The sequence below is a fragment of the Rissa tridactyla genome, chromosome 1 (genome assembly GCF_028500815.1).
Source record: "Rissa tridactyla isolate bRisTri1 chromosome 1, bRisTri1.patW.cur.20221130, whole genome shotgun sequence".
Taxonomy (NCBI): domain Eukaryota; kingdom Metazoa; phylum Chordata; class Aves; order Charadriiformes; family Laridae; genus Rissa; species Rissa tridactyla.
In genome coordinates this window covers 82,727,156-82,743,528 of record NC_071466.1, presented here as the reverse complement: position 1 = coordinate 82,743,528, position 16,373 = coordinate 82,727,156, and the positions used below count along the sequence as shown (strand labels likewise).

Here is a 16,373-nt window from a genome sequence, read left to right as displayed (position 1 = left end):
CATTTTTTCCACCAAGTCAGTTCCCAGATTCACCCCCCCCACACCCCATGCAGCTGCACACGCACAAGGCAAGGGGGCCTGATGGCAGGCACACTGGAGGGCAAGGATTGCTTCTTTTGGCCACATCAGCATGTGTTGGCTGTGGAGGTGCAGCCTTTGAAGTGTTGCAAAACCTGGAAGGTTCAATTGACCAAATTGGTGTGATTTAGGTTTCTAGATGAGCTAAGCTGGGTAAATCATCCAAGTGCCTTTGGAAATCCTGCGATCTCCTTCCCCAGGAGTCCCACCTTGTTGCCCTCCATCCCCAGCAAGGGGGCAGCAGGGGCAGGGTGCTCCCCCAAACCCTCACGCCTTAGGTACTGCTGCTGCTGCTTTCCCCTTCCTCTCCCACTCCTTGTCACCCCCTCTCTTTGCCTGACGCAGCTGCCCGAGAGCTCACCCAGCATCCTTGCAGCTGGGCTAGGCTGCTCCCCTTAGAACAGTGGTAGCTTCTGCCTGTTCAGCAGGAGAAGAGAGACCACAGAGAAGCCGGGCCAGTTCACACAACCCCATGGGATCACAGAGGTGTTCTTGTGCCAGGCTGGCTTCTCTGAGCAGGAAGTATTTCAAGTAGAGAGGGAAACGACATGAAGTGCCTCTTGACTGCACCAGCAACCTCGCCTCCTCCCTCCCCAAACCTGGTTAAGAAACCCCATCCGTTCACCAATAATCCCCTCCATTCATCAAAGGGGTGTTGACCTCTCGCTGAGGCCAAGATAGTGACTCTCCATCTTTGCTGTCTCAGAAACACTGAAGGCACAGAGAACACGTGTCATTTCAACATCAGGCAGAAAGAGTCTATAGGGCTCAGCCCAGATCACGAGCACACAGGTAATGTTCTCTAGCTGATTCACAAGTCCTTGTCCCGGTTCAAACCCAGACTAATTTGATGTAACTCTGAGATAAAACATGTTCCTCTGCACCCTTGCTATTGAAAAGGCTGCAAAAGCTAACACGTCTCGGCTGCAGCTTACCCTTGTCCTCCATTCCCAAGCTGGACGTACCAGCATTAGAGCTCATCAGACGTCAGCAACTCTGGCTTTTGACAGCCTTGAGGATTTCAGCGTGATGTTTCATTGCAAACTGGAACTGAAACAAACCTTCTGGAATATCTTTACTAAAATGGGAGTGTGTAAGTGTATACCACACTCTCTGTATTAGTGAGGGGATTACTGACAGGCTTGTGGGAAGTCACTAGAGCCCTCAAGGCCTTGCTCTAACTTTATTTGCAGGCAGAATTCTCCACCCCAGATGAGGCCAACCCTAGCCTTCAGGCAGGGTTCGGCAGCCCTGGTAGCACACAGTCTATCAGACTCTCTTCCCATCTCGCCCTCCCACCAAAGCTTCTGTGGAAACAAGTGTATCCCTACAAAACAACATAATTTGCCAAAAATGTCACTTCAGCCGTGTTTTCTCAAGAACTTTCCCAGTACTTCTGAGGCTCCTGAACAACTGTAATAAACATATTAACTTGACAGTTGGTAAGCAGGAAATCCACACCACTTGGAAATTGTGAAACTTCACATCATGCTTTTACCAAGCAGCACGATACAAGAGCGCCCTGACATCACTGAAAAAGCATAAAAAATGGCATCTGTTTCAACTTGGTAAGAGAAGTACAGCTTTCCAAGTTGGAAGATGTGCTAAACCGAGCAGAAGACAGGAGCAATTTGGGAAATTAATGAATTTGCCATCTGAGTTTGAGCGGGCTGTTAAATATGTAATGTCTGTCTGGCCTGGAAGCTGATCTGAAACCAAGTCTGAAACTGTATTTTCCCTTCATGCATATATAAAGAAGATAACCCAGTGGATATAGCAATTTACAAAGCTCCCCTTTGAGTGTCCACAACCACAGTTCTCCCCACATCATAATATCTATCTACTTGCAGAATTAAAGTAAGTGAAGACAGAAAAAAAAATCCTACCAATAAAATTGACTTCTGTGAATCAAATATTCAGAAAGTCAAAGTAGCTCATCGAGTGTAAAGCGCTCAGATGTGTATTTCCAAAAGCAATAGAAAAATCCCTCTACTGGTGAACATTTTTTCTAGGTCAGCACTCAGCAGGCAACTTTGCAAGTGGGTATTTTTATTAAGGGTTATAACTGCATGGATGCATAGTTGGCTTTTTAGCTTGAAACATCAGTGGAGAGACAATGAAGTAAAAAGAGGAGCCGATGGCACTGCAGCAAACTTGGGTGAGATGGTTTCAGGCATAACTGTAATGCTAACACACACGTACCTGCCAGTAGTCCTATGAGAAGCATTACAACCCATCCTGACCAGGCGTCCAGCAAACTCTTGATGAACTCCCATATGGATTCCTTACTTTTGCTAGTAATCTGAAATGAAACATACATATAGACATTCAGGCTGACCCAGTTTTAGCGTATAACGTTTAAAACAAAAAATATTTAACCTCCTAGAAGGTGTATACAGTTTCTCTACTCTCCACTCCCCCCAGTCACAATAATTTTTTAGGGATGCTCTGATGACTGAGTTGCCGGAAGCCCTTTCGTATTTACAAACTCAAGACATATCACATCCATATTTTTAGAAGTCCTCCTCAAGTCATACAACAAAGTAGGAAGCCATAACTCTGGAAAACCGCTTGTTTTTCTCACCACCAGGATGGCTGTAACCCAGGGACTGCGATGCATCAAAGCTGGAGACCTTTACCTTTCTGTGGCGGTCAGTGTCGCGTGATTTCTCCCGCAGCCAGTCGATGGTGTGGAAATCTTCGTAAGTTCCAACATCGGGGAAGGGCTCATCCAGAAAATCCATCAGGTTGCCAGAACCATTCATGTCTCCTGCATTGACCATATTAGGGTCTGTATGTACAGGAGAAACAAGTATGTCAGACATTTCAGAATCAAGTTTTCCAAAATACCTCCACAAACCACGAAGTCAAGAGAGCACGGGTCAGCAGTCCTGGTGGGCACTTACTGAAATCTATGCATTGTCACTAGAAAAAGTATTTTGCTGAAGACTATTTCAACAGCTTAGCAAACCCTAAAAAACACATACCAAAAAAAAACCCAGCATCCAAGTGCAGAAATACCAGCTTTCCTCAAAACAGAGCCCTAAAACCCAGGATGGTTCTGGGCTACCTCTGCAACGATACATCGTGATCACATTCCAGAAGTGGTGCCCTGCCTACAGGGACATCATCAATTAGGCAAGGTCATCAGCTCAGAAAACAACTGATAATACACTAGAATTTACCGTTCATCATGAACTGCAGGTTTTAGATGGCGCCATTACTCATAACACAGCAGCATTGTCTTGGTTTGCATGCTCAAAGTGATGTACTTTAGGAAGGCAGAATGTACTTTTAAAAAGGTAAAATATATTTTAGAAGCTCCCTGCATTGATCCACCACTCAGAAGGCAAAGCTTGAGTTCATGGTATGTCTGTGATCCAGTTTGGTTCTCAAGGGCTAGGAGCAGAACTATTCTTGGAAGAACCTGGGTGGTTACCTTCTGTCCCATATACAAGCTTTCCAAATTTTCTTTTAAGAAAGCAGGGGGAGAAACAGCCACCACATGTCCTGCTAGAGCACAAGAGGGAATATAAAGACACCTATCCCCAAACTATAACCGGTGCTTATCAGAGGCATTTGATAGTTAAAAAGGACATCAAAGTAGGCTGTGAAATAACACATATTCTGGAGTGTGGTACACAGGCTGAGTGGACATTTTCAGCCCAGAAGTTTTTGGGGACACGCTCTCTGGGTTCACAGACTACAGATACAAAAGCAGAGAAACATCCATGCCCATTGCTCTGAAGCCCTGGAAACTATTCCTTGTTCATGCAATCCACACAAACAAAGTGGGAAGAAGTTAACTCATAACCACTGTACCTCTCTTTCCCAGAGAGCTCAGCAGTATCTGACTAGGTGCAAAAGCGACTATCACCTCCTTTGAAGGTCAGGTCCCAAAGGAGTCATTAATATGGCAAGCTCCAGAAATGGCTGAGATCATTCCTGATGAGAGGAGCCTTTAGTAGCAGGAGAATCTATTAAATGAAGTAGTTTGGCACACAGAGTTGGATTCATCCAACTTAACTTCAGCCATCCGAAAGTTTGGTGTCTGGACTATAAGAACCACCTAGGCTGCCTCTGGAGAAAGATGTATGTAGGGATGTGTGGCAGGAGAGTGCCTGCTCCTTTAAAGGTATCTGGTCAAGAACCTTCTTCAATGCAACAAGGGATAATAAGCAAAGGAGGAAGCCTGAACAAGAACATACAGGGACACAAACCTGATGCAAACGATAAGGGAGGCTGTGATGGGAACCAAACCTGGTCAGTCACACTCACATGGGAGTGTGAGAATGTCTATTCCAGAGAGGTTGTCTGACTGGGGACCTTGTCAGTTGGGAAACCATGGGAAAAAGAGGGGAAAGAGGAAACAAAATACACAGACACACACACCTGACAAAGCAAACATGGAGACCATGACATGCAACAAACCTCACCGCTCACGCTAATTGAAGAGCTATTAATTGTGCGCGTGCCTCCGGAATACATGCTCAGCTTTGCTGCTGGTTGAACCTGCACATAGGAAAGTGGCAGCCGTGTCCGCAGCCTGGGCAGAGACCTGGGTCTGCGCGCTGGGCTCTGGCAGATGGGCAGGAGGGTCCTGGGCCGGGGCGGCTGTAGGAGGCAGCCATGTGCTTCTACATCACTTAAAGTGTTGCTCTAAAGAGTGATTAATCCCATCCATCCTAAAATAGGTGCCTGGGAAATGGGGTCTTCCAGGAAGTACCTAGGGTTTGTCATCTGAAATGGCAAACCTGAAAAAAAATAAAGCCAGCTAACAGGGATTACAAGAAAGAAACCTACATGAAAACACATAAGAAAAAAAGGGGACAGATAGAGACTTTAGGGATTTTATAGAACTGACCCTCCAGAGCCCATAGCTCCTAGACAGACACAAGGTAACTTTTGCAGGTCACTGATGGGGCTAGCACGGTACTAACGACTGCTGCCCACTTTCCTCCATCAAGCACAGAAAGAGGGATTTAATGAGTACAGAATTTGGATCTTTGAATCTGTGAAGAAATTTCCCAATTCTGTAACAGGAACAGGCGAAAATATAGCAGATGAGCTTTTAGTCAGCTGTCCATACGCCCTTGGCCCCCTTTATTTACTGCCTTTTTTTCCCCTCTCTCTCCATTTTCAACTGTTTTACTTGAATCCTCTCCATTTAATTTTTTTCCCCTGGTGGTGTCTTTATGGATGTTACAAGCGTGAATATTCAGCTTTGTCAGTGTCGTCTCTTCACACTCCACTGGTAGGACTTTTTGGATGACACAGACAATGTGCTCAGCACAAGCAGCTGAGAAAAGCATTATCTTAGAGGCAGCCAGCAGGTCACCAATATAATTCTATAGAAGCACTTTTAAGCGAGGAAATCAAGTCATCTCCAAGCACCACGGCATGTTTATCTGAAAGAGAATCAAGCAAGGGAGTCACAGCCCGGGGAAGGAAACCAAACGCAGAGCAGGTGTCCCACACGGCACTGCTGAGCACAAATAATCTGCCATAGGATTGAAGTGATTTAAAAAGCAGCAGTTAAGAGGAGTGGCAATTGAGAATAGGCACACTTAGACAAACAGATGACAGCATGCTCCTACATTTGCTAAGGGGAATAAGAGTCTGAAGGTGGGATGCTGTGGCTGACACCAGGGAGCTGAATTTGCAAGTGGACCTTGAGTTCAGCGTCTTGTAAACCACGACCGAGCCTGGAATGGGAAGCCGAAATGAGGTGAAAGGATTGGACTGTGCTATTATTTTGTAACGCTGTGATATTCTGAAGATCGTTTACTTTAACCTATTCTTCCCATACATCATAGAAGGACCTGTGAAGAACATGCAGCTCAGGCTGCTTGCCTGCACGAGGCAGCTCCCCTTGCTACAAAGATTTGCAGTCAACAGCTTCGTGTCCAAGCGGCAAGCAGTGATGAGCAGTGTTCCTCAGGGGTCGGTACTGCGACCGGGGCCGTTTAACATCTTTGTTGACCACATGGACAGTGGGATTGAGTGCACCCTCAGCAAGTTTTCTGATGTCACCAAGCTGTGTGGTGCGGTCAACACACTGGAGGGAAGGGATGCCATCCAGAGGAACCTGGACAGGCTTGAGAGGTGGGCCGGTGCGAACTTCATGAAGTTCAACAAGGTCAGATGCAAGGTCCTGCACCATGGGTTGGGGCAATCCCAAGCACATATACAGGCTGAGGAGAGACTGGATTGAGAACAGCCCTGAGGAGAAGGACTTGGGAGTGTCAGTTGGTGAGAAGCTCAACATGAGCTGGCAATGGGTGCTTGCAGCCCAGAAAGCCAACTGTGTCCTGGGCTGCATCAAAAGAGGCATGGCCAGCAGGTCCAGGGAGGTGATTCTGTCCCTCTACTCTGCTCTCGTGAGACCCCGCCTGGAGTATTGTGCCCAGCTCTGGGGGTCCCAACATAAGAAGGACACGGACCTGTTGGATTGGGTCCAATGGAAGGCCATGAAGATGATCAGGGGACCAGAGCACCTCTTCTGTGAAGACAGGCTGAGAGAGTCAGGGATGTTCAGCCTGGAGAAGAGAAGGCTCCGGGGAAACCTTATTGCAGCCTTCCAGTACCTAAAGGGGGCTTACAGGAGAGATGGAGAGAGATTCTTTATCAGGGAGTGTAGTGATAGGATAAGCGATAATGTTTTCAAACTGAAAGAGGGTAGATTTAGATTAGATTCTAGGAAAAAATTCTTTCCTGTGAGGGTGGTGAGGCACTGGAACAGGTTGCCCAGGGAAGTTGTGGATGCCCCATCCCTGGAAGTGTTCAAGGCCAGGCTGGATGGGGCTTTGAGCAGCCTGGTCTAGTGGGAGGTGTCCCTGCCCATGGCAGGGGGGTTGGAACTAGGTGATCTTTAAGGCCCCTTCCAACTCTAACCATTCTAAGATTCTATGATATAAAGAAACTCCTGGGAACTCTTATTCTGAAAGCATTGGCAAGTGTTCCTTAATACTACAAGAAAACTACCCAACAGGCTAGTTATATCACATAAAAAATAGCTTTTAAAATATGTTGTCAATGCCCAGCACATGACAATATTGTGATGGATAATACCAGGCCAGACCACAACTATGTAGGATAATTACAATCTCAGCCTGAATCTACCTCAAAAATACGTGCTACACAACACGTCCAGGAAGAGAAAAATGTGCTAGAGACCACAGGGCCATGGAAGACTGAGAAAACAAACAAACTTTGAACTCTACGTAGCGTACCAATACCTGGAAATTGCAGCTAGCTGGATGATTACCAGCCTTAAAAGTTCACTTCAGGTACTATGCTTTTGAAAGCACAGAAGTGATATCAGATTATGCAAAACCAAATTTTAGTAAATAAAATCTGGCTACAGCACTTACGAACTGAATACTGCAGAATTCTCATCTTATATCCTAGCACTAAGCACAATAAGTATCATTTTATTTCTCTTTATTTTGCATTAACTTATCTCACCTTACTTCGGCATCTGAAATAATCTCCAAAGTTTATTTCAGGATGAGCTAACTTGCCCTTGCAGAGATGCTTCTAGTTCTGCCAGCAGAACTGGATCCTTACACAAATAACTCAGTTATAGATATTTAAATTTAATACATATAGGTTAAGCACAAATTAATCTTATCCAAACATGAATTGTAGCCAGGTGCACTGCAGCAATCAACTCTGACGATGGCAAAAGTATGAGTATTCATGGTGTGAGTTGTCTCATTGACCATGAGCAATCTGCACTAGGCTCTGGATGCTAAAATCTAGACTCCTTCGGTAGCTGATGAGGGGAAATAAACTCTATTCAGATGCAATTTATCTGATGCATTTTAGATATTTACATTAGAATGAGACAGATTGTTTCCCGGAAGTGCTAATTGCTGTTTACTGATTACAAAGACCTGTCAGAGATAGACATCCACATCTCATCAAATCAGTCCGACACTACCAAGTCAAAAAAAACCCCATTGCAATACCAGTACATGCAGATTCAGTAACAAACGCCACTCCTAACACCTGAGCATCTTAGAGATTTAGATACTCTGACAGAGCTTACATACACTTAAAGGTGTTGAATCTTGCTGAGTAACTGTTTGACGTATGTATTTAGTCCTTTTGTTGTTCTATGTCTTGGACGGCCTTGCTGTCCCTTCCACTGTTTTTCCAGATGCCGATACAACATAATTTGCGTTAGGGCAAATGTTTCCTGCTTAGTCCCCTATTCTTTTCCTAATAATTTCTGGCATTCCACCAGCTTTTCCTTAGGGCAGACATCCAACATTTTCACTGGGCTGCAATGACTCCGGGCTATCCTCCATGAGAGGCAGTGGCAGTTTGGAGTCCATCATTTTGTGGTCTCTTAGGGTCATTTTCTCTATTGCTTTGCCTTTATCGACTTTGAATTACATCTGCCATTTTAGTTCCTACAATTCAGTAGAGAGCCTTCTTCAGCTCTTCACAGGGAGCTCTCATTTTTACTAACTAGCTTAGTATATCTACAACTGAACATATTTGTCAACACTCTGCTTTGATAATTGTAAACAGGTTCTTGCTAAAAATTGAGTGAGGAAACAGAGAAATCTGACTGAACTATCTATCTCCTGAATGGAGAGGGTCCTGGTTAGCAGATTTCCCTGGATTTAGACACGTCAGGCTACTCTGGGGCCCTGTATATGGAGAAAGGTCCAGGCAGGAATCAATTCACACTAAACCGGCAATTGCGTCCCTTGATAGAGGCTCTCCTGGCTGCCACGTCACCCTAGACGTCTCCCAGAAACCGTGGGCCAGGTCAACCCTGATGCTCAGCCCCTGATCTCCCAGCTAGCCCTGCTTGGCGCACAGTATTCTGAAGCCAGAAAGAGAGAGACGTTGCCCTACAAACATTGGAGGTGTTGCATGAGAACAGCAAAAGGTAAGGATCAAAAGCAGGAGTCCGAAGATTAGCCTGTGAGGCCTGCAGGAAGCCAGATAATTTTTAAGTAATCACTGAAGCCTCCTATGGAAAGAAAGCAAAGAAGGTATCAGTGCAAACAACCCACAGAAGCCAGGGTGCAAACACAGTGAGCTGCCCGATAGGCAGGGACATGCCAACGAGCACAGCAGGTATCCCATGGACTGCAGGTCACTTCCGTTATATTTACCCACTTTTTGTGTGGGTTTTTTTTTTCAAGAACCAAAAAGTAGTATTATCATCATATTTAAGGTCAAGTTTTTAATGCAGGTCTCAGAGCGAGTAAACTCATCATGTGATTCGGACCGGCTCTGTGGCAGATACACTGCAGCTTGCAGCTAAGTTTTGTAGAAGAGCGATAAATTACATTTACAATGGAAATGCCGACAACCTCTCAGCTTCATAGCACTGTTACAGCATGTGCAAATGTAAAAGCCACAGCTCAAAGAGCCCTATCGGTGAACTGACATTCTAGGTATTATGTTGACTGACTGATCGGATCTGAAACGTATTTGACATGGCAAGCGCAGACCAAAACATCCCACGGTTCAAAGAAGCTGGAAAGTATACTGATGGGAAACAACGAGCTGAACAGTCATCAAAGGAAAAGTCTTGGCCCTGGCCTATTGCTACTAGACATGCTAGTTCCATGCTACGTTCTCCTCATCCTGTTTTCTGTTTTAATTGGACACACTGCGCTGAGGCAGGCAGTACGTTTTTTAATGCAATTCCAACGAGTTTCAAGTTACTTTCAACAGATCACAGTTGCTGAATTACTTCAACGCTTCAAATGTTTCTAGCAGATGAACACTCACCTACACACTTTCATCTTTATGCCGTTTTCCTTGAAGAGAGTAGTGGGGTGTTGCCATGTGAAACATAACAGTATGCAGGCAGCAAAACGTACCGCTCTTCAGTGACTCCTCTGCTATAGCATAAGGGAGAAATGAACTTGGCAAGAGGCTGGGGTAAGAAAGCAGAAGCCTAAAGGCCCGTGGCAAGTTCCTCAATTCACATTTGTTTGGAGTGACTTTTCCAGGGCATCGAAAGCATCGTCCGTTCCATCTCTTCCAAATGCGGTGTGAGTTAACCAACACCCAAAAGCAGAATACAGTGTGTCTCAGGGCTTTTCTACGCTTTGGTACCGTACACACAATGAAAAAACAGGGGAGATCGTACTCCAGACACAAAGCTTTTGAAATGATTCCATGGTCATTTCACTCATGACTCCATGATGCATGCTACTGATCTGCATGGTTAGCCAGATTAGCTGTGCTCATATGACACGACATGACAGCAGGCACTGCACAAACTAAGGAGTACGGGGGCTGTGAAAACCCTGGGACTTACTTTCCATAGTACCCAGTAATGGAACAATGCAAACTTTCTGGTTTGCTGTCTGGAAATCATCACAAGACTCCTTCGTGCTGACAGATGATTTGCCACTTTCTATGCCCTTAATATTTGTATTGACCATTCCTAGTATCCTATTCTCAAACGAGCCAAGCACAGTGCCCCAGCCTCATGGCCATTAACCGTTCGACATGATCTGTCGACCAAAGGTACCTTGTCTTACGAGCGGGTGCTCTGCCAGCGTCCATCCACCCCCCATGCCAAAGGATTCAGACCTAGTCGTGGAGATGGACTTGGAGCACTCTCCACCCAGGCCTTGAACGCAGGTAATGAGGAGGTCGCTGCCGGCCGCTGAGTGAGCTGAAGAAGACGGTGTTCAGAAAGAGCCGTAAGAAGATAAGGCTAAGGGAGAAAGTTCCCAGAGCTGAGCACGGTTACACCACAGGTCCTCAGTACCACTTGGTGGGAGAAAATGGGCCTGATGGCTCAGGAAGTCAGCAAGTAAGATTATTAACGAGGTCACCTTGAAAGAGATTTATGAAAAGTACAGAAAGATGATTAGGGATATACACTTTTTGGGAAGGGGTCAGAGAACGAGGTCTGTTTATCCTGGAGCCAAGAAGACCAAGGTGGGGGAATGTAATCCCTCTTCTGCCACTTGGCACATAGGAGAAGATGATCTGGAAACGGGGATGCGATATCGCACCCTACAGGATGCAGGCTGCGGGTAATCGGTTATGAAACATTCTTCTAAACAAGAAGTAAGGTGCTGCTGGGCGATGGTTTCACAAGGAAGGTGTCTTCAGCAAAAGCAAGCAGGCTGAATCACCCGTGAGTTGAACGGGCAGTTTTCTGCAGGTTGAAAAATATCCATGGGCAATTTAAGACTATTCACCTTGGAAGCCTCAGACTGAACAAGCCGATTGATGTATTGATCTTCTGTCTTAACAATGGTGTTCAAAAAAAAAAAGTTAAAATGGCTTTTGATCACAGCAAGGTTCAGACTCTTGGAAAAATAAGCAAAAGCCAAACCCAGTTACAGGCTTTTTTTGGAAACACAATATGCGGAGAATAGTTAAATTGGGAAAATACAGAGGGAAGGCAGGATATTAAAATTGGCAAATGCTTTTATTCCTATTCAAGGACTAATTGCGCAGCGCCCCATATACAAGGAAATAGCACTGCAAACAGTCTGCTGCCGCACAAGTGCAGGCTGCAGTATCGGAAACGTTACTGTAAAGCATTGCAGCGTTTTACTGTATGGCCCCCCCACCACATATTAGGGAGTTTCCTGCTATGACAGTGTGGGCAAGCTAAATACAGCCACATCTTTGATGTGCAGCTTTACCCCGAGTAACCTCTGTGGAAAAAATGATGAAGCCACAGTAGAGCTCCAAAAACACAGGGCACCAGATCACAGGGGAGAGGGCCTGGGAGAGAAGGGGAAAGGCAGGAGGGAACATTTGGGATAAATGGCGGAAAATTGAGGCACAAAAGGCTCCTCGAGACCAAACCACAGTCTCCGACTGCCCCTCCTCAACCACCACACGTGCTCACGGGGTGAGATAACACCAGAGGAGAAACCAGGGCTGGCCAGGAGCGCAGGCCACGGGAGGTACTGAGGGACATGGGGCCACCAGCTCACCCCGGGAGCTGATAATAAACTGCCAGGGCTTCCTGACCCTTCGGCAACAGCCTGACTCCTTCTTCACCTTTTCTTCTCCTGGGCAGCCCCCGAGTCACCACGCTTCTGTTGCCCCGAGAGGCAAACCCACCAAGGAAGCACATGTCGCCCCGGCGCCCCACTCCCCGCTCCTCCCCGGGATGACCCTCCCTTTAGAAACCAATCCCTTTAGGTATGAAATATCGTGTGTCTGGTCTCTGTTCGAGTTTTCTTGGAAAGTCTGAGCAAAGTTAGTTCAGCCGCTGAGTTATGTCAGCAAGGGAAGAGGGGAAAAAAAAATCCCAGCTCTTTCCCCATGAGCTCCAAGTGGAATTTTTGTGCTCACATAACTCAAAATCAGATCTGTATAAAAAAAAATGCTAAACTCGCTTCTCTCTTTCCAGTGAGTCTTAAAGGTCCCTCCAATAAATTTAGTTAGCATAGATGTTGGGGCTGTGGAAGAAGCAGGAGGAAGCATTGCTGGCTCTGGAACATCCATCTGCATTTTTCAAACTAAGCTGAAACATCTCTATTAAAGGATGCCCCTCTGCTACCAGCCCATCACAGCTTGGGCAGATGAGTCCTGTGGGCTCGCGTCAACCCTGCATGCCTTCGCTTCTTGAAGGAAACAATATTCAATTAGATAAAATTCAGAAACCCTTCAGCATCTGGGGTAAGAAACTAAACTTCAGAAGACAGGACTGACTGGAAATCTGGCTACCAGTGTAGCAGCATGGATAGTTTCTATTCTTGATTTCCTTCTAGTTCCCTTCCTCACAAAAAAGAGGGGGAATTTTCCTCTTGGAACAGCTGTTTTACTGCTCCAGATCTTGAAGCCAGGGCTGAAGGGTCGTGGCTGCTGTAAGTTTTCCCTCTCCGTGCCACACAGGGCCGAGCTTTCCAGCACCAGGTTTGGGTTTCCAGTGCTGCTCTTTGTCTCCTCACTCAGAAAATGATAGGATTAAGGTGGTAGCGGGGAAGGAATGGTTCTCGGACTGCAAAAAAAGGCAAATACATTCAGAGAGAACAGAGCTGCACTGTCAGAAGGGAAATGCCCTGGTATATAGTTACTCCTAAAAAGCTCTTCCCTTAAATAGGGCATTTAATAGCATTAAATACACCCCTTGCCGAAAACCTTTTTAAGCCTTCACTTGAAATAAAGCTGATAAACCTGCAGTAGAAGAGCCATTAATCTGTTCTACCATGTCAGTTCTCATGATTTGAGTGGAGGCAGTGAGTCATTTTCACGCAGATGGAGGGCAATGTTTTTCTGTTGGCAGGGCACTGGTTTTTACTGCTGCGGTTGATGCCGATGGGCTGCGCGCTCCCAGAGGAGATACTTCATACTGCGGAGAGGAACCTCCCCCACCTGCAAGACGTGGAAACCTGTTCCTTGGTGTGATGTTTGAGAGCAACACGTTAAACGTGTTTTAGGAATAGCTGCCTACCATAACCCTGCCAGAGTTTCTTTTTCGGCATTGATGTGTGATTTTTTTGGTTCTGCTGGACTAGAGATGAAGAAATCTGAGAATACATGACACCTGGTGTGTATGTATGGACACATACACACACGCGTGAATTAGACTCCTACTCTATAACCTGATTCCATTTAACTAAATGGAAAAAATCAACGCACACATCCCCCTCTTGGGTACCCTGCAAGCTGCAGCCTGATGGCAAAAGCAAACTGGAAAAGGACTGGTACCTATGGGCACTACGCCGATGTTTGAGGGCTGTGGACCACACCGAGCTAAGAGCAGGTCAGACCTGAGAAAGCCCACACGACACGACACTGACCACCACCACCACCACCAGCGAGATGGCCCTGAACTGTGTGGGGGGTGGGATCCTGCCCTCTCCCCCTGCACAAGCGTTGGGCTGCAGTCATGATCCCACTCACTTTCCCCTCCAGCCCAACAAACAACAGCCTCACGATGCAGCAGCTCACAGATTTGGGGAGGTTGTGGCACTCCGGAGAGCCCATTCCCTCCAGGCAGATGGGAAGGACCCAGCCCCAGGGCAAGCGCTCCCCTCCATCGTCCCCTTCTCCTCCTCCAGTCCTGGGTTAAAAGCCAGCAGCCGCTACCTTTGAAAAGGTACTACCTTTACAAGGCAGACCCCGACGTGCACGGGGGCTGAGCACCCTGCAGCCACGTGTTGGGGCCAGGGCATGGCACCCTGATGCCACCGGGCAGAGAGCCCTCCAGCTGGGGATGCTTCCAGGGTCACCCTTCTATACCAAACAACTGCTAAAGGACTTAAGTCCTTAATTTCTGAGTTGTTCCAGCATGCCTTTAAAGCTGGCACTTTGCCTTTCGTTGCACTAAAGATGCCTGATGTAAACCAGGAGACTGTGAGACCCACCGCCCCACACGTATTGGGCATTTAAATACGACGCGGGGTTATGGGGGAACCCTTTAAGCCTGTAAAACCTGCGTGCGGCAGCCCCGCTGTGTGCTTGGCGTGGGCAAAGAGCCAAGCCTCGGGGCACGTGGTGAGGAAGAGCCCGGCTCGGCTCAGGCCCAGCGCTGGAGGGAACCGGCCCAGCCTTGGTTTCCGAGGGAGTCGGGAGAATAAACCCAGCACGGGCGCTGCCGGGGCACAGCCCTCCCTGACGCCTCACACAGCAACGGGTTTGTATTTATTTCTATTGCTTTTGAGGCCCAGTCTTGGAAAAAAAACCCACAGGTTCTGTTGGGGGGGGGGGGGAGGAAAAAAGAAAAAAAAAAGAAATTTATTTTTCTATTTTTCTTTTTGGTTTTAAAGAACCATTGCCCTTTCTTACTTCATTTTAGTTATTCATTATATACCTCCCCCATTTTATTTTCTATTCCTGACACTACTGCGTACCGCACCACTAGAAACCAGAATTCATCTTTCACTAGCACACACAGCCTACTTCCAAAATCCTAGATCCAAAATCTCCCCCGAGAGCGTATGGGCGAGCATGCAGAGCCCCTGCGCCTGCCAAATTTTCAGATTTTTCTAATGGTGGGAAAAATTTATTTGAACAAAGAACGGGATTTTCAAGAATAAGGAAACTTCCTGCAGACTAGGATTGAATAATCACCTGATTCTCTGCCTGATGAAGCTGCGGCTGAGTCATCCTCCATTCTCTGGCAAAGGCACAGAATGATTTGTCAGAATTCTTAAAATAGTAAAAAAAAAAAAAAACCAAAAAACACACCAAACATTTTTCTGACTAGTATAAGCTCAAAAATTAATTTAGTTTATTGCATTCTAATATTTGTATTAATATAAAAAAATATTTTTAAAACCCTAAAATATATTTAAGAAGCAATACAGAAAAAAAAACCACCACAGAAGAGTCACCATTTTTTCCTCCACAAATATATGTCTTCATATATTTGTATAGAGTGCATAATTAAACACCCACATCAGGAAAAGAAAACAGACTCTGGACTTTGCTTAGATAAATACCAACAGTCCAAAATGCAGTTCAGTGTGGATTTTTCAGCCTTTTGGTGATTGGCATTTTGTGCAAGAAGTAAAAATCTGCTTGTCATCTCGTCTGTGCCTTCTGGAAAAGAATTTTTCATGCGTATATTGGACGCCAAGCAAAACCCACCTTACACTACAGCAAATTATGCAGGAAACCTGCCGGACCAGGTACTTTTGGACCACGTCAGCAAAAATTAACAATAAAGGAAAAGCCTCTTTCCCCAGATACAAATACCACCCCCCTAAGCAAGTTAATCCTCATTCCTTTATAAGCTTAGACACATCTACCTGTATAACAACTTCCTTTAGGCATCCAGAAAAAAAAAAAAGCAAAAAAAAAAAAAGCAGGGGATGCGAGCGAAACAGTATTGCTGCTCTCTCTCCGCACGACTGGACGATGGTGGCTGCTCGCGTAAATACAGAATTCAGCAGACACCCGAAGGAGCCGTAGCAAAACGCAGGGACAAAAGGGCCTTCTTCAGCTGAAAAGCTCCATCTGGTAGCCTTTCTACCGGGGATGTCAGCCAGCGGATCAGCGCGGAGCCGGCAGGCAGCCTCTGCACCTGCAAACCCTCTGGCTTGCAGGGAAACCCTGCCGCTTTCTTTTCCAGCGGACGCTCTGCCCGGCGGAGCTGGTGGGGCTGGAGGACGGCAGCACAAGAGCAACTGGCAAAAATCAATTTTTCTGAAGAATTACGTGGCTTACCTGCAACGCAACATCATTTAGCCCAGTCCCAAGGATTTTAATAGCATCCTCTCTTGGGTGGTATGGCTGCAAAAGCAAGTGATGTCATGGGGAGGAAGCGGTAACAATCATGTGACTGCATCCTCCATCTATAGGATATCTGATAGGAGACGGACCAGTCTGTA

At 46.2% G+C, this 16,373-nt stretch overlaps 1 protein-coding gene across 4 annotated transcripts in view; it reads right to left on the bottom strand.

The window, feature by feature from the left end:
• The window catches only part of CLCN4 (chloride voltage-gated channel 4), a 49,261-nt gene that overhangs the window by 29,949 nt on the left and 2,939 nt on the right, over positions 1–16,373 (bottom strand). For 2 of the 4 annotated variants that reach the window (XM_054205381.1, XM_054205409.1), the window contains exons 2-3: positions 2,718–2,869; positions 2,281–2,380 (exon numbers count right to left, since the gene is read on the bottom strand). In XM_054205381.1, coding sequence (XP_054061356.1) covers positions 2,281–2,380; positions 2,718–2,869 — 252 coding nt within the window. Of the gene's footprint in view, positions 1–2,280; positions 2,381–2,717; positions 2,870–15,111; positions 15,148–16,209; positions 16,296–16,373 lie in introns of those variants that run through there. The other 2 variants (XM_054205390.1, XM_054205398.1) reach the window with 2 other exon arrangements.